At 37.1% G+C, this 18,701-nt stretch overlaps 1 protein-coding gene across 2 annotated transcripts in view; it reads left to right on the top strand.

The window, feature by feature from the left end:
• PIK3C2G (phosphatidylinositol-4-phosphate 3-kinase catalytic subunit type 2 gamma) overlaps positions 1-18,701 on the top strand; it is a 328,570-nt gene that overhangs the window by 166,374 nt on the left and 143,495 nt on the right. For both annotated transcript variants that reach the window (XM_060305870.2, XM_030841385.3), the window contains 6 exons: positions 1,628-1,808; positions 4,324-4,431; positions 9,421-9,513; positions 10,976-11,105; positions 15,280-15,416; positions 17,272-17,441. In XM_060305870.2, the coding sequence (XP_060161853.1) occupies positions 1,628-1,808; positions 4,324-4,431; positions 9,421-9,513; positions 10,976-11,105; positions 15,280-15,416; positions 17,272-17,441 (819 nt within the window). The remainder of the gene's footprint in view (positions 1-1,627; positions 1,809-4,323; positions 4,432-9,420; positions 9,514-10,975; positions 11,106-15,279; positions 15,417-17,271; positions 17,442-18,701) is intronic.

Below are 18,701 nucleotides of genomic sequence, written 5' to 3'. Positions count from 1 at the left end.
ACAAGCCCTAACCTAAAAAAAAAAAAAAAAAAAAGTCAGGTTCATTCAATTAATTTTTTTTTTTTTAAAGAAGATGTTGGGGGTAGGAGTTTATTAATTTATTTATTATTTATTTTTGCTGTGTTGGGTCTTCGTTTCTGTGCGAGGGTTTTCTCTAGTTGTGGCAAGCGGGGGCCACTTTTCATCGCGGTGCGCGGGCCTCTCACTATCGCGGCCTCTCTTGTTGCAGAGCACAGGCTCCAGACGCGCAGGCTCAGTAGTTATGGCTCATGGGCCTAGTTGCTCCGCGGCATGTGGGATCCTCCCAGACCAGGGCTCGAACCCGTGTCCCCTGCATTAGCAGGCAGATTCTCAACCACTGCACCACCAGGGAAGCCCTCATTCAATTAATTTTTTAACTCAGATGTGTAGGAACAGAGAACATAGAACAAATGAAAATAATGTGTTTCTTAGAGTCTCTGTAGCACAATACACATTGGGCAGCGATGCAAAATTAGGAATGCAGAATGAAACTCATCTATATATATTTTGGCTGCTAGGCATTTAATCCTTCATTTTTCAGTATTTCATTCTCACAATAACTTTCTTCTAGTCCTTTGAATGATAATTATTTTTCAGAAGAGAAGAAGATTAGAGACAAGAATTAAAGAATCAATCAAAGAGAGGTTAACATTCAAGGGAATCAGTCTTTTATTTTCAGTGTTTTAGGGCATAATAAAAAGTAAAGTTTAAGCATGTTGGAATTAATTTCAAGGCAATAGAAATTGTCACATGGCAGAAAGCGTAATCAAATAATTGTCACTGCTCCATTATCTAGCGAAATATCCTTCCCTTTTTTTGTTCTATGCCTCCCATGTTCATGATACAAGCAGACCGCCAGACAGTGACAGAAGCTGGCTTGGGGAGGCTGCAGGGTACAGATAAACTGATGTTTTTTGACTACTAGTACATGCTTTGTGCTAAGCCCTTTCAAATTAGAATAGCATTAGCTTATTCTATATTCCATACAGTTCTATGGAGTCAGAGTTATTTCTTTATTTTAACCTCAGCCCGGTTAAGTAACTGGCCTAACTTACTTGTAAGTTGTAGGGCTGAGATTTGAATCCAGAAGTGCCTGAAAACAAAAACTATGCTCTTGCCTTTACAATATCTTCTTCCAGGTAATCAAAGAGAGGTGTTGGAAGAAAGAGCAATACTTAACGTATGTGACAATCTGGAGACATTATTTTTTGAAGAAAAGCAGAAAAATGTGGGGTTGATGGTTAGGTTGCCATATAGTGTAGTGACTAATAAATACCATTTCTAAAATGTATTTTAATAAGAAGTCAAATATATGCTCTTAAGATAAGTATTTGCTATAGAATTTAAGAAGCCTGAAAGAGGAAAAAGTGCACTGTGAACTGAAATGAGGAAAGGAAGGTCTCTTATTGATTCTTCACTCTTGGAATCTCATTAACTATCAGGTGAAACGATGACTGCCAACAAATAAACAGCATTTTCCCCAGCCTGGCCTGTTAAACTGCCCAAAGCCACCACATACAGATTAGTCTGAAACACACTTATTGTTCCTGCTAGAGGTGTTTTAAAAATCAGCTTTAGATACAAGAATTTGTTTTCTCTCCTTCAGGCTGCTAAAGGATGCACAGAATGAAGCTTATTTTAAAAGCTGGTATCAGAAGCTATTGGCTGCTCTCCAATTCTGTGCAGGAAAAGCCTTGAGTGATGAGTTTTCCAAGGAACAGAAACTCATCAAAATTCTGGGAGACATTGGTGAAAAAGTCAAATCTGCCAGTGACCCTCAAAGACAGGTTTGTTGCAAAATCAATCTTCATGTAATAAAGTTTTGTTTTATTTCTTAAACCTGGTTCAATTAACTTTGAATTTCATAACACAGAAGGTAAATTCCTTGACTACACTTTGTCATAAGACACTTAAATCGATTCTTTTGATCAAGTTTTTTTTTTCAGTTTGCTATCCTAATGTTAATGATAATATCTATCACCAGGACATGACTTTTTGATCTAAATAGCCATGTAGCATAGACAGTACCTGACAAAAGGCCAATTTAAAGGCAATTTGATTTAAATGACCGGATGAAGTAATTTACTCAGAAAGGCAGCACAGTTCAGACTCATGGAAGAAGTACACAAGGGGACTTTTCAGAGTACCCTTGTCCAAGGTACAAAATCTAGGTCTAGATTTTTCTCACACTGCACTGATCAAAGTCACATTTTTAAAGACTTTTTTTTCCACAACAAATTAAGTGAATTAAATGAAAGAAATCAATAGTGGTGTGGATAGTATTGAATAATACTTTTATTCTAACATCCATGGATGATAGTCAAAATACTGTGCCTCTTTCATCACTGATTATAATAATGGATCTGGCTGTTCGTTTTCTTGCTCTAATGGAAGAACACTTGCTCTTTTTAATTAACTGCATTACTAGTTCCCTTCACTGATATAGATCATTAAGTAGGTTCTCTTAAGTTCAACATTCTAGATGCAGGGAGGTAGTGGACTGTATTCACTGTATTAAGAATCTCATTCAATAACAAGTACTTACTACAGACTAGGAGTTAAGGATAGAAAGATGCCTAAAACATGAATCTTGTTCTCAAGGGAGCTCATAGTTTCTCTCCACCCACTGTTTAAAATCAACAAGACTTTTCAACAAAATGATATGAAAATAGGCAAAGGGTCCCAGAATTTTTTCCTAGCACAAGATTTTTCTTACTGGAAGTCACTTCATTTGGTAGTAATGCCAGAAGCTATGCTACTTCACCTACCTAGGAGAAATTGGAAAATAAAAAGTATAAGCAGGGACTTTATTTTTAAATGGGAGACATATAAACTCTGTATGCACAGAAGAGCCTTAAGGCTAGCAACATGATAGGCAATGCAAAAAAAAAAAGTTCTATGATTTCACCATATTACTGCAAAATCATTAATTATTTTCTAATGGTAGACAAAAAGTTGAAAGCAAGTAAAATAAATTTGGCTTAAAATTTACAAAATTTGTGTATAGGTTTGGTCTTTATTTCTTACGTTTCAAAATCCCTCATGTATTTAAGATGCATGCTGCAGTTAGTACAGTGCCTTTTTGACTATTTACATCACGTTCCAGTGATACTGACATTATTCTCTCAGATAAATGCATTTCTCTCACCTTGACTGGCTGCTCTTGTGATAACACCTCTTCACGTGAAAATAGAAAGAGAAAAAGAAAGAGGTGGGAGAAGCATTTATAATTTCTCACAAGTTACTGTAAGCTTTTTTCTTTTCTTTTTTTTTTTTTTAAAGCCCAGTTAAACCTAACTATATGAAGTGAAGAGATTTTAGTTAAAGAGAGCAGAGGTTCCCCTCCATGGTGCTCTTCAGGCAAATCGAGGTATAGAAAAGACAAAAGAGGAAGACAGAAAGAATGCCATTGTGGAGCTTGGCCTCATTTCTCCACCTTGTTTTGCTGGATTCTGGGAGCAGTAGATTCTATTATTTGGCAGTGAACCCGGAGTAAGAGCTAAGAAACTCTTGAGAGTTAGTTAAACACTATTAATCTGATATCCTCATTTTTAAAATTGGGCTTAAACAGTTTTCAAAGTAGGCTAAAAGGAGCTTTTTTTAAATTTTGAATTATTATTATTTCTGAATTATTGTTTTTCTCCTTTTTTGTGTCAGGGGATACACAATTCTAAAGGTGTCATTTGTGGTCTCAGACCTTCCACATGCACAGAGGACTATGGAAGGGAGTGAGTCAAGTATCAGAAATACACTTATTGACATTTAGTAAACTATTTGTTCATGTATATTACTGCTTCTGACATTTATCAACGGTCTATAATTATCTTTTTTGTCATTATTTTGTCTCCTACTCTATGTAAATTTTTTTTTTAAAAAGTATTATACTATTAAGTGTAAACCTTGAGAGTTACAAATTAAGATTTCAGGGAATTATGATAAATGGATCATGTTAATAGTTACTTAAAGCAGGGGTTGCAAATTGGTGGGTTACAGGTCAAGTCCAATCCATTGTGCTTCGTTTGAACAGAACAGTGCTTTGTTTTGGTTTGGGTTTTAATTGAATTTAAAGTTCTTCAGAAAGGACATGCAATCTTTACTTCCCCATTTTCCCCAGTACTCCCTATTGTCTTTAGCCTGCTGCCTCCTCATATGTGGCTACATCACCCACCTGACCCCAAAGCACCCAAGTGTGCAACCCCTGAATTAAGGAGTTTATTTAATCAACAAAAGAAAATTATAACTTGAATGAAAAGTCCAGTTCTTTTCAGTTTTGAAGATGCTTCTTCTAATGATTTTTCACAGGAGGTACTGAAGAAAGAACTTGGCAGACTAGAAGAATTCTTTCAGTGTACAAATACCTGTCACCTTCCTCTGAACCCTGCCCTATGCATAAAGGGAATTGATGGAGATGTAAGTCAACATATTCAGTAGATAAGTTGAGTATTTTTATTTTGAATTGTTTAGTTCATTGGATGTTTTTGAAATGGCAAAAACAATTTATAAATTATCATTGCAATTATTTAAGAAAAATGTAATTGAGTCCCATCCAAACTGTGTGTGCTCTATTTGATGCACTGTGACCAGTTGGTATCACATTAACCTTATCAGATATTTCATTGGTTTAGAAACACACTAACCAAAGTTCAGTGGAAAAAAATGAAGACACTTCTGACTGAATTGACTTATTCACAATGGTTGATTTTGCGACCCCATGCAGGCTGGTTTAATTTCATGCTTATTTAGATTATGTACATGCCCATGCCTAGGACACTAGTATATCATTAGCTATAACATCTCAGTTTTGATTCAATTTAAAATTCATTGATGCTTATGAGTCACTGTGCCATATGATATGTTTGTGATTTTACTCATGCCTGGAAAGCCCTTCCTGGCGTTGTACTCACAAACTCCTTCTCTTCCTAAGTCTCTATCAGCCACCCTTCTCTGACTTAGAATCATTCTTTCTCCATGAGCTTTATTATATTCCTTCTCAAAAGTCCAAGAGTAGAAGACTCTAATAAAGAGGATTGATAAGTGATATTTTAAAATGAAGAGGTTAAACTCTCATGCAAGCACAATAAGTGTTACTTCACTAAAGTCGGAATACAGTCAAGAAAAACAAATTTAATAATTAGGAGAAAAATCAGACCATTAGTATGAATAGAAAAAGTTTTACTAGAAGCTTAATATTGTCACCTTTACAATTTTGCTGCTGCAAAGACACCCTACAAATTTTCCAAATATGCTGCATAGATGTATTTTGAATAATAACAAAATAAGGCATCAATTTTATAAGCTGAGATATGTCTATCTGGGCTAAAATCCAAATCATCACTGATTTAAAAAAATTGTGTGACCTTTTAGTCATTAGCAGTATGCACTGATTGATGCTTTAAAGATACATGGAAACATTTCAAAAACACAGAGTATCTTAATGTAGAAAGAACAATATATCAATAGTTCATTGAGTCCAGATGTTATTTTTTACTTCTGCTTTCTTGGTTTGTCATTGTTGTTTAAGGAATAGAAAGATTGTTTTCAATTAAAATTACATACGCATTGTGGCTTGTGCAGGCCTTGGTGAAAATTACGTATGCGTTGTGGCTTGTGCAGGCCTTGGTGATGTGGGGCACCAGCTCTAGGGAATCGTTGCTCTGAGTGTCCAGGTGAGCAGGCCATGCCAGGGGCATCACCAGTTCAGGAGTCATCACCCATAGTGCTGTGCCTGGGACCACACTCCTTCCCTACAGCAACCTGCAGCCATCGGCACTTCCCCTGAGGCTGGGAAGTGCCCCAAGTAGAGCCACCTCTTTGTCCCACTTGCTCTGGTCAGCTGTGCCTGTGTGTACAGCAGTGAGCAGGGCGGATGTGGAGGGTGATGCTCTCTCACCTGCAGAACATGTTAGTCTGTCCTCCAGTCCTGCTGAACAACGAGGAGGTCTGAAGGGACATACATCACATAGGAAGGTGCAGTAAATGCAGCAGAGTTCTAGTCAGAGTCCACATCTGGTTGGCCATCAGAGGATCCATACTGGAAAGAACCTCTGGGAGTGTAATGAGTGTAGTAAGACCTTCAGACAAACCCCTCAGCCAGTGGTTCATCTGAGAACCCACTGAGGGTACAAACCCTATGAATGTGAGAGTGTGGGAAGACTTGTCATCACTCCTCCCATCTCAATAAATACCAGAGACTCCATTACTGGGAGAAACCTCATCAAGGTGACGAATGTGTTAAAGCCTTCACTCCGCGTTCCCTGCTCATTGCTCATCAGGTAGCCTGTACTGGGGAGGGGCCTTCTGAGTGTAACGAGTGTGAGGCCTTCATGCAGAGTAGAACCGTTTTCCAGCGTCAGACACTTCACACAAGTGAGAAACGTCATGTTCAAGTGAGTGTGGGAACGCTCTCTGTTCTGTTAGAGACCTTACTGACCATCAGAGAGTTCACACTGGGGAGAAGCCTTACAGCAGTAAGGAATGTAGTAAGGCCTTCAGTCAGAGTATATGTCTTGTTTGACACTGGATCCTCCATGCCAGGGAACAAGCACATACATGTTGGCAGTGTAGAAAAGCCTTCAGTCAGATCTCTCAGCTAGTTGACTATGAGCAAATTCATACCAGAGAAAAGCCTTTTGAATGCGGCATGGCAAAATGTTCAGTCTAGTAAATGTCTTATTTTATATCACAGACTTCACACAAGCAAAAGCCGTATAAATGTGGAAAATATGCAGTCAAAACTCATACCTCATTACATATCAGAGAATTCACACTGGTTAGAAGTCCTATGAATGTAGTAGTGAGTATGGTAAGGTCTTTGTTTATAGCACCAAGCTTACAGTACATCATAGAGCCCATCTGGGGAGAAACCTGATAAATGCAGTGATTTGGGGAAAGTTATTACTGAGCTTATTGTGCATCAGAGTTCACTCTGGAGAGAAGTCCCATGAATGTAGTGAGTGTAGGAAAGCCTGCATGTATAGTCAGCATTCTATTTTAATCACCATCAGTAAACTACACTAGGGAGAAGTACTCAGGCCTGGCTCAATCCATTCTTTAGAGCATGGGTCTCCAAGACAGAGAGCAAAGGTCTTAGGTTTGGTTAAACTTTCTTTATAAGAAGAATTCTCACCCCTGTCTCTCCTTGGAACCACTAATCACAATGGACCATTTCCTGTTTCACTAAGGGGTAGATCATATGAGAGAGTGGGAATAACTGAATGCAATCCTTCTCCCCTCCTGGGAAAGTAAAGACCAGACATTTCATTTACTAATAGGTATCTTTTCCTTTTTAAAAACTGTTTTAAGTCTATTTCACTAATTTTCACTTTTCAAGACCAGAGTTTCTATCTTCCTTTCTCCATTCTAGCTTTTCTTGTCTTCCTTTCTCTATTCCAGATCTTTTATCTCACCATTTACATAAAATATCTTCCAAGACTTTGATTCATTCTTTCCTATCTCTTGGTTATGGCCATCCCAATCCACTTTTTTTTTTTTTTTTTGCGGTACGCGGGCCTCTCACTGTTGTGGCCTCTCCTGATGCGGAGCACAGGCTCCGGACGCGCAGGCCCAGCGGCCATGGCTCACGGGCCTAGCCACTTTGCGGCATGTGGGATCTTCCCAGACCGGGGCACGAACCCCTGTCCCCTGCATCGGCAGGTGGACTCTCAACCACTGCGCCACCAGGGAAGCCCCCAATCCACTTTTAACTTCTACTCTAATCTAAGGTGTCCTTGTTTACCTTTTTCTACCTAGCAAACCTTTTCATTTACCTGTTTGCCAATCTATGTCTTTCACAGTCTTCAAATTCAGCTCATCTCTGAAAGACTCTCTTCTTCAAATGCTTCTTCATTCAGCTGTGAAATGCATGCGTGTATACATTCATACCAACTTTTGCAGGCTCTATGAGAGGTGGATATGGTGTCTCTATTAGCATATAGTTAATGCTTTGTGCATACTAGCTGTCAAATGTATAGTATTTTTGCCATGACTCTCAAAAAATATACTGCATGTGAAAACCAAAATATTAAGCAATGAAAGCAATATAGCTGAGTGATATAATTGAGAAGAGGGGCTAAACCTCGCCCTCAGCCTTTCTTAGCCCTTTGTCTCTTCCCTGGACTTGGCATACCTCAAAGAGATCATCACTCTCCCACCCCAGCCCCCAGAATTGAATGAGGAGAATTTGAAAACCACTGATCTAAACTCTGGCCTAATACAGGGTTTCCTAATTCAATACCATGACAGAAGGTCATATGTCCCCTGATTGACTGATTCTTGCAGCAGGAATTCATTACTTAACAAGCAGCCTCATCCTTTTACTATAAAACTCAAATTGATTCAGTAAACAAGGGTTTCTGTTTGCTTAGGGATTAGGTTAGATTTATGTTGACAGATTAAGAAATAGATCCTTTCCTCTCAACTTCTACTGATTTCAGACTTATCAGAAATAATGATATTCAAACTGATCCTTCAAAATATATTGATGTCATATTTTACTAAGTTGATGAATTGAAAGTATCGAGTCCTTTTGCTTTCTTTAGTATTGATTTAATAATTTTTGCTGTCAACATGAACTCTCTAATAACCTAAAGACATATAGCCTTTTAACACTCAAACAGTTGTAAGCACATAAAAGGAAAATAATGGACAGTAGTCGATATCATAAAACTGAAAATAGAAATGTAAAGTATAATTGAAAGAAACGAGAATAGGAAATATATGTTGTACTGTTACTTGTAAAGATAAGAAAATGTTCATTAGCAAAAAGTGAAAAAGAATGCATTAATCTTTTTGAAGTACCCGATTAGTGTCAAACACTGTAAAAGGTATTTTATATCCATTAGCTCATATACCTATTACAAAAATGTGTGAGGTAAGAGTTTTATCCCTGTTTTACAGTGGGATACAAACATTTAAGTAACTTGTCCAAGGTCTTACAGCTGATAAGTTACAGAGTCCAAATTTGAACTCAGGTCTTTGTTAATTCTATATGCATGTTTCCTTAAAGTATGCTACAGGGCAGAAAGAATGAAAAGGAAATATATTTTTTTAAATAGCGATTTCATCTTTTAGGTATTAACTAACTAGCATAAGCACAATACCTACATACTACTTAGTTTATTTAAACTCCCTAAACATCATCACTATTTAGTGAGAAAAAAATGTAGTTGAAGATTTACAACCTGCCGAAAAGCTGGCATTTTTAGTTTACAAATAAAGACTTTGGTTTGTAGACTAAAGTCTTTTTTTTAAGAAATATGTTTCTTTGTTCCAAAGTGTGAGAATTATTCATATGTGTTACATTTGCTCATATAACAAATTCTGCAAGGGGCCATGATTGCAAGGAAACTGTTCTTTTTGCTTTGTTTTGCTCACCATTTTTCTCTTCTTTTTGTCCCATAGGCATGTTCATATTTCACATCTAATGCTTTGCCATTGAAGATTACTTTCATTAATGCTAATCCAATGGGCAAAAACATCAGCGTCATTTTTAAGGTACAGTAGCCCTCCTGAAACATCAAATTGATTCCATTGGTAGAACTATTGATTTATTACTCACAAAAAGAAATTATTATAGCTCTTTTCCTCTGGCAGCAGCACAGAAGATTCCAGTTATTTTTGATTCTGCATTTTTACAGAATTATAGTACATGCCAAACTATGATTGGCAATAAATCAAACATTACTGGCTCAAAGCCAATGAATCTTCAGTGCAAAACTCCGGGAGGTATGTTTCAATAAATGAAATAATGCAATCATTTTTGAGTAATACAGAAAGCAGAATTGTGGTAAAGTTCCTAGGGGGAGAGTCTTCCTTTGGTCTAGATACTAAGTTCGAATCAAAATTAGCTGAAACTCAAATGACACGATTTAGCATAAAATTCTTATCTGTAAGCACTTGCTTATTTTAGTAATTTGGGTTGTTGTCTTCTTTTTAAATAAAATATAAATAAGGGCCATATCAGTCTTTGTCACGCATCCCATGGGACAATAGAGTAAAAGGACAAGAGTAAAAGTCAAGTAGGAAAAAGGGACAGAAAAAGGAGCTGTAAGTAAAAATAAGCATTTGCCAGTCATTCAGTTAAATTTGATAAGTTATTCAGCCAAACCAGACAACAAGGTTACAGAGTGGAATTTTTGTTAGATTCTGACTAGTTTTGAAGATAATGATTAACATACCTATACTTTTGCTGTGATCTGTGTAAACCTCAAGCATTAATGTTCCCCCGGCACTGCATTTTTGGTGAAGAAAAAAGAAGAACACAAAATCTCATCTTGGCATAGTCTTCTGCATATAATTTAGAAAGCATTTTCAAAACCAAGCCTCTTATTAGTTAAAAGCATAGAACTGTCCTTCCCCTTTGGACATATTCCATGTCCTTCACCTATGCTAGAAAAACACTCCTTTATCATTTCTTATTATTATCAAAGGCTGTTTACTCTGAAAACTTCTTAACTGCCTTCATAACAAGAGAAGTCAATGATTCAAAGTCTGATGAATTCTATGTGTGCTATTTATACTCCCAGTCAAGAAGCTCTTGGTCGTCTAACTGTATATCAGTGCATGAATTTATGGTACATCAAATAATGTTTCCCTTAGAGATTTCACTTGGCTGAGTTTGAAATTTGCATAAACATTCGTCCAACCTCTCTTCACCAGACTTTGAGGTTAAGACATTGCACATGGATAATAAATTGAAAGATTATTATCAGGGAACAACATTCCAAGCAGCTTCTAATTTAATGGCTAAAGCTTCTGTAATCATTTAAAAGAAAGTTCTCATTTTCTTTGATCTTCTATCAGAAACACAAGGTATTCTTAGTGCTAATAAAACAATTGAAACCACCCTAAGTCAGGCTGGAAAATTATTCAAGGAAGGAAATCACATATACCATATTTGAAAGCCTTTAATAGAATTCAAGGAGAAACCCGGAGTCTATAATTTTGTTTTTAACAGGCTGGAGATGATCTTCGTCAGGATATGCTTGTCCTGCAGATTATTCGTGTGATGGACAATATTTGGCTGCAGGAGGGCCTGGATATGCAAATGATCATTTATAGATGTCTATCCACAGGAAAAGGCCAAGGTCGGTATAGATTAGAAAGCTGTTTGACTTACATTATTTATCTCACGCATTCATCAGTAATATGCCCCCAGAGTTGCCACAGCTTTCATTTTAGATTACAAATTTTAAAATCCAAAGAACTAAACCTGGTCATTCTTCTTTTTTACAAAGAATTATTTTCAAAAACAATAAGCCAAAATGATTTATGTAAAGCATAATGTCCTTCTAGATATTAATTAGGACTCTTGACAACTCAAATGTTAACTGTAATATCCTTTTGTGTGTCCTTAAGGGTTAGTTACATTAATGATTAACTCATATTTGTTTCTCTCTTTCTAAGCTGATAATAGAAAAGTCTACTCATTCAAAAAATACAATTGTTGCCTATTAACACAAAATTTACAAAGTTGCAAATGCTTAAAGGAGTTCTGAAAATTCTAAATACATTATAAACATGCATTCAATTTCTAAAAGACTTTTGAGTAAAGTGTAATATCAACAGTCAAAGATGACCATTCATGCAAACTTAGAGCATGCTTTTAGCATTTCTCTTCCTTAATAAAAGCCAGGCCACTAATATGGAAATATAATCACATTTATACACATTTTCAATGAAAATAATCCACCCTAATAATTACTCAAACATCAGAGGTAAAAGTTGTACTTAATTACAATCATGCTGAATTGAAGAAATAATGTCTAGGATATCATATAATTTTTTTTACATGGGGCCATTGCCACTTAGCATTTCATTAAATTAATTAGTATGAATTATAGCAGATGCATCTGCATAAACAAAGGGATAAAAATACCATAGAACTGGAAAGGGGACCTAGAACTATGTCGTCTTTTTTTTTTTTTTCTTTTTTAATTCAGACAGAACTACAGTTTAAACCCATCATCTCAAAAGAGAAACTGTCATTGCCTGGCCCTCCAGTTCCTGAGGTCCCACTGCGAGGCTCAGTACCCCAGCCAACTGTGACTCAAGATTTTGGAAACTAAGCATGGAAGCACCTCCTACTTAGCTTAACTTGCAATTGGATACTTCAGGACTACTGTTAAAAGCCATACTGCCCAATTACTTTGATTCTGATAACAGGGCCCTTGTTTCCATGCCAAGTATCCCACTCCTGAACTCCTTCTAAAGTTCTAGTTCCTAAAAGTCTTTTATTACTGCTACTCTGAGATCATTATTCCTTGAGTTTTTCTCTCCCTTTTCTCACGTAAATGACCTAATTCTTTCATATCCTAATATGTTTAAAGGGTAAGAATAAACCTTAGATGAAGCAAGCTGAGCTTTTTGGTGTCACGTGGATTACTTTTTCTTCAGAAATTGAATACAACACCAGCCTCAGTGGAATTCTTCAATTCCATCTACTCATTTCTCTGTTTATAATCATAGGAAGTAATGGAGGCTAAGACTTTTAAAGTTAATAAAATAATCCAGCAGAAATAACTCTAGACTTGCCCAAAGTTACAGATGTTACAAGACAGACAAATTATTCTTTCCCGCTATCTACCAACAATTTCTTTGGTTGTAAGATTGTACTGGAAAGATACTTCTTCAAGAAAAATGGAGATCATTAAAGCAAATGTCTTCTTTTAAGAGATTAGTTTCCATTTTTAATCAGGTTCCAAGGCTTATTGCATATCTACTGTTGACATCCCTCAAGAAATGTCACAAAGTAAGATAGGGAATATTAAAATGACCTAAACAAGACTGCTGCCCTTAAGGAGAGTATACTCCAGGCCACAAGTTTACATGGCTTTATCAACATTATTGTTGACTATAATTCTTATGACTACTTTGTATATGATGTTGTAGGAACTTTGGGAGAGATTATCAGAGCAGATAAAAATTCTTTAGGATTTATTTCATTGCTCTAAATTTGCTCCAGATTTGATGGACATAAAAATTACTTCGGAGAGTTGGAGCAGCTATATCTAGGACCCAAGCAGGATGCTATATCAGGCTCTTCACTGGGGAGGGTTGGGGAGGGGACGGAGGGTGGGGGACTGAGGCTCAAGTCTCAGTGATTGCAAAAAGCTGCTCTGGAGTTTCTCATGCACACCTTTTTGAGAACCAGTGCCTTGTGTGATACCATCTTGAAAAGTTTTGTCCCTAAGAACCTTGCTACTTAAAGTATGACCTGTGGACCAGGAGCATTGACATCACCTGGGAGCTTGTTAGAAACTCAGAATCTCAGACCCTACTCCCACCCTACTAAATCAGAACCTACATTTTAACAAGATCCCCAAGTAATACATATGGGCATTAAATTTTGAGGAATCTGCATTAGAGAGCTATGGGAATGGAGCCACACATATTACTGTGCACAGAATTATGCTAGAAGTATTTAAAAAGTGTGTGATACATAATAGCTTAAAATGTATGAAATGTAATTTATGGTTTTAATTAATGAGCAGAATTTAGCCATCATGATTGTTATAAATTAGGTGCAAAGTTTTCTGGGTAGTCAACAATGAAAGATATGACAAATGGCTTGGGATTTAGCAATGATTAACTCCCTGAAGACAAATGTGGTCTGAGGAGTAACTGACATTGCTACAGCACCCTATCTAAAGGGTGCAGTAATCTAAGTCCTAATTTGGGGCATGGTCAGATGCAAGGTGGCAATGAGGCATGCAGGAACCAGGTAGAAGGTCGTTTTGTGTTAGGAAGTGTTAAATGGAGGAACTGGAAAAATGAGGGAAAATTTCAGGATTAGAAAGTAGAATTATATTACTCTTTTTAGAGTTATTATATTACTGTTAAATGCAGTGCTTTACATTTGCTATCTCACTTAATAAGCACAAGAAAACTAGCACAAGAGCTGAATACTGTTGGGGGAGAAGGGAGAAGTGTTATGATATTAAAGATATGCCCAGGATTTATCTCTGGGATGTTACATCTCCTTTTTTCTTTTTGTTTTTAACAAATAGATTTTAATAGGTTGTTTTTGCAGCATTCAATTCCCACTTTCCATGTTTGTTTCTTTCTAATAAGGCAATGTATCAATAGATGCCTAACGGTCATGATTGGGCTGGGCTGGGCTATTGGATATTAAGAGATTAAGGCTGAAGAGAGAGAGAGAGAGAGAGAGAGAGAGATTAAGCCTGCAACCAGCTGCCACTGGCCAAATCCAGCACTGAGAAATGTTTTGCTTACCATTACAGTGATCTTCTTGTTTGTTGTTTAATTTGAATATTTTTAAGGTAGACCATGAAATAGTCAATTTTTAAAACTTAATCTTCTCTCTTTTCATATAGTTCCATTTATGTCCCTGGTTCCTTTGGGCATTTGTGTTTTCAACTCTTGCAGTTGTCAAGATTGTGGAAATCAGAAATTCTAGACTTTAATTTCTTTCAATGACTTTATTTATAGAACTGTGCATTACAGGTTGTTTTGTGGACATTAGTCCTGGGAGAATTTTAAATACTGGGTTTAAATTGCTGTTCTGTGCAGAATAAAAATCAGAAGGCTTGAAAATATTTACATTCCAATAACCTTAGGAACACAATGAAAAGAAGCCTTGATGGATGCATGGCTAGTGGGGCAAAGCTCCTATTGAAGTTCAATCAATATATGCTCCCTTAAAAAGATTGTTATCATAGTTTCACTTTAATGCAGACTGAGAAGGAAGAAGCAGGTGGTTCTGTACATGTTCACTGCAGAGTTACTCTGTTCACTCCTAGAAATGAAACGTTGAACAGTGAAGCTTTTATTAACCTGAACATTGATTTTTATAATATATTTGAAATATTTGTCACGGAGGTTGTATTTGATTCACTTACGTTATAAATATGCTTGTTACACAAGTTTGAATGTCCTCCCTTAAACTGTAAATGAATGCACAAGCCATATGTTAATTAATTCACTGCTCTATTGACTCAGTGGGGTCGCTGGGAGACCATCTAGATTTGCTCTCTACTGTAGTTCTAGAAAAATATTAAAGCAGCTCTGATACATCTGATCCAAACACAAGTAGCCTCATCACTCCCTAGGATTTAGGAAAAATTAGAAGCAATACCATCTAGGTAAAACTCCTTCAGAGAAGAAGGTTGGGAAATAAAAAGGTAATCCGAGTAGTGCTGGCAAGTATTGATGTTGTTACCTATATCAAGATGCCTTTCCTAAGTATCCCTCATCCTGTAAAGAAAGAAGTATTTCCATAATCTCTTTTTTATCAACCAGGATTGGTGCAGATGGTGCCCGATGCTATAACCCTCGCGAAAATCCATCGCCATTCTGGACTGATAGGACCACTGAAAGAAAATACAATCAAAAAATGGTTCAGTCAGCACAACCATTTAAAGGTGGATTATGAAAAGGTTTGTCCTTCTGCAGCAAATTTTAAATAATGTACTTAAATAAGGATATACTCTGGCTCATTAGATATTCTGATTTATGAAAAAGTAAATTAAGTACATCTTGAGGTCTGATTCATTCATTCATCAGCATAGTAATAATGACACAGTTTAAATGGTATATTACCTAGATAACAATTTCTGTGTCTGGTTTTCCCTCTGGGTGGAATTCTGGGCTATCAATAAAGACTCTCTTTGCTCAGCGGCTTCCCTTACAGCAATCTCACCTGAGATGATGCTCCTGAAAACTACCTCCTTCATGTTACCTGTGCCTATTTGTACACAACCTATACTTTCTATAAATCTCCCTCCTTCCATTGCAATGTATTTCTTCTTCCAAGTTCTATTTTTTCATGCCTCATTCTTTCAGTGTTTGCGGAATACCTAATAGAGTTTTTATTTTTTTGTATCTCAGAACTTTACAAAATGTATACTATTCCATTTGACTGCCAACATTTTTCCCACTTTACCTTGGCATCTAGCCTGCAGTCTACAATTGTACAGGTTCCACCCTCTACCAGGGCTCCCAGATTAGGGGATGAGTTGGCTGGAGCCAGGCCTTGTTTCATTTGCCAAGGCATGAACTGGTACAGCTGCCCCAGAGGCAGGGGCACCTTTATGCTAATTCACACAAGGATGCAATATGGGCCAGCATTAGATTTGCTCAGAACTGTCCTGAGCACTAAACATCCCTCATTCTAGGAAACTCCTCAGTCCTGGGCAAACTGGAAGGTTTGGTCACCCTAGCTGACCTGGGCCATGAAAGAGAGCTCCAAGAGTTCATCTACTCCAGACTTCTGTGAGATTGGAATAGAGCAGACTACAGGTTTTGGAGGCCAAGTAACAGGGAATTAGATGAGATTATCTAGAAATCTATTTTTTAGCCATTCCCCAAATTGTAACTTGAGTTAGGCACAAACCCCTGGTGTTATATTGTTTGGGGTGTTTCCATGTACATTTGATGTTCTTAACCACCATGTGAAGGACATATTTTATTATCTTCACTTTATAAGTAGAGAAAATCTAGACAGACAGATTAAAGACTTTCTCAGGCACCTGGGATACCTGGAAATAAGGTGTCCTGGCATGTAGTCCAGCCACGTGGTCTTCCACTCGCTAGTTGAGGAGGCCCATACCTGTGGCTCAGCCAGTCACTTGTGCTTACACTCATCGTTGCATCATCGATCAAAACGATGAATACCCAGGAGACAGTTTTTTTGAAAAAAGAGTAATTTTGGCAAGAAACCTCTGTCCATTAAAGAGACATAAGCCACAACTAACTTAGTGGAATCTGCTTCTACCCGCACAAGCGTTCACTGGTATATACTGTACCAAAACCTTTTGGGGCATTAACTGGATGACATATTTGTAGGATAAACATAAAGTGTTACAGATATCTCAATGTAGTTTTTTCTCTGTTAAAAATTTCAGATATTCAAAAATTAATATTTTAAATTTCTATGGGAATAGGCAATACTGGACCATATTGTTCCTTCTTTTATCTTGAAAAAAGCTATCCACTATTGTACCTTTGCGACATTAAAAAATAACACTAAGAATCCTCTTTAATAAACTGAAAATTAGTTTTAACTGAATGAAAGTTATTTTCTCCCATTTCAACAAAAACACTCATTAGGCTAAAGAACAGATTGCTTCATGTTCTTCTGTAGCATATCAAGAAACAACCATTTAATCATATCCACTCAGCTGAGATGTAGAATTGGTTCTTGATTAGAAAATTTTGCTTTTTATCGTACTTTTACCATTACCTCTGTGTTTGCTCATTTTTTGTGTGTGTTATTATTTTTCAACCGATTAGGCCTTGAGGAACTTTTTCTATTCCTGTGCTGGCTGGTGTGTGGTAACGTTCATCCTGGGAGTCTGTGACCGTCACAATGACAATATCATGCTGACAAAGTCAGGCCACATGTTTCATATTGACTTTGGAAAATTCCTGGGCCATGCACAAACATTTGGAGGGATAAAAAGGTCAGTGCTCAAATAATGTTTATTAATGTAATTAAGCAATCTCCCGGAGTGATATATAACATGTAATGGCGTAGAAACCCAGCAGATGACTTGTTCCCCATCTCTCAAATTCCCCAAAATAATGTAAACATGATTATGTATCTAATAACATTGAAGGAAAGATTTTTTTCGATAGACTGTTAATGGAACAAATTAGGTTTCCTCAAGTTGTTAGTACACTAAATTGGCCTTCTCCCACAGGATATTAATACTGCTCCAGTCTGAATTGTACGAAATATGATATGTTCATTTTCTTATAAGCCTTGAATGGACAACGAGGCCTGAGTTCGTGGTCTCAATACATCTGGTATATTGCCCATAACAATCACCAGCCTGGTCTACATGTAAAATGAGCACACTTCCTGCACTAAATTAGGCTTGAATTATTCCAAAAATATTTAGTAAGCATCTACCATTCAAGACTCTGGGGATACAACAAAGCGGATACAAACCCTGATCTCTTTCTAGTAGGGATGATAGACATTAAAAAAGATAACACGAGGAAATGAGGAGTTTCATTTCTTACTAAGAAACTAAAGCAGAGAAATGGGATAGAAATTAACAGGGGCAGGGATGCTCTTTTAAAGAGGCCTCCTTAAAGAAATGAGAGCTGTATAGTGAGTAATCACCTTGTGGAGATCCATGAGAAGAGTATTCCAGGAAGAGAGAACAGCAAAAATAACAGCCATGAGTATGGACTAAGCAGGCATGTTCCAGTGACAGTAAGAAAGCCTGGGGCCTGGAGGTGCAATAAAGAGGGACGGGTAGTAGGACGGAAAGATAAAGGGTTTGGTGGAGGCCAGATCAAGTAGGGCACTGAGGACATGGTGCAGAGGTTGGCTTTTACTTTACGTTCAGAAGCAAACCATTGATGGATTTCAGTGGATTTCAAAGCTCTCGGCTGCTGTCCTGTCAAGTAATGAGACCAGTTAGAAGGCTATTGCAATAGTTAAGGCAAGACCTTAATGGTAAAGAAGTGGCAAAAACTGACAGATTCAGAATATATTTTGGAATCTGAACCACAGGACCTGCTAATTGATTGGCATTGGCAGTCATTAATGGGCTGGGAAAATGGGCCCGGTAAGTAGAAGAAAGGAAAATATTCAAGGATGACTCCTGGATTTTTGTTCTTAGCAAACAATTATATCATTTACTGAAAAGGAAAAGACTGGTGGTTGAATAGGTTTTTGTTTTATTTTATTTGAGCTGGGGGTAAGGGAA

The sequence above is a fragment of the Globicephala melas genome, chromosome 10 (assembly GCF_963455315.2).
Source record: "Globicephala melas chromosome 10, mGloMel1.2, whole genome shotgun sequence".
Classification (NCBI taxonomy): domain Eukaryota; kingdom Metazoa; phylum Chordata; class Mammalia; order Artiodactyla; family Delphinidae; genus Globicephala; species Globicephala melas.
Note: the sequence above shows the minus strand (reverse complement) of the source record. Positions and strands in the feature narration are given on the sequence as shown.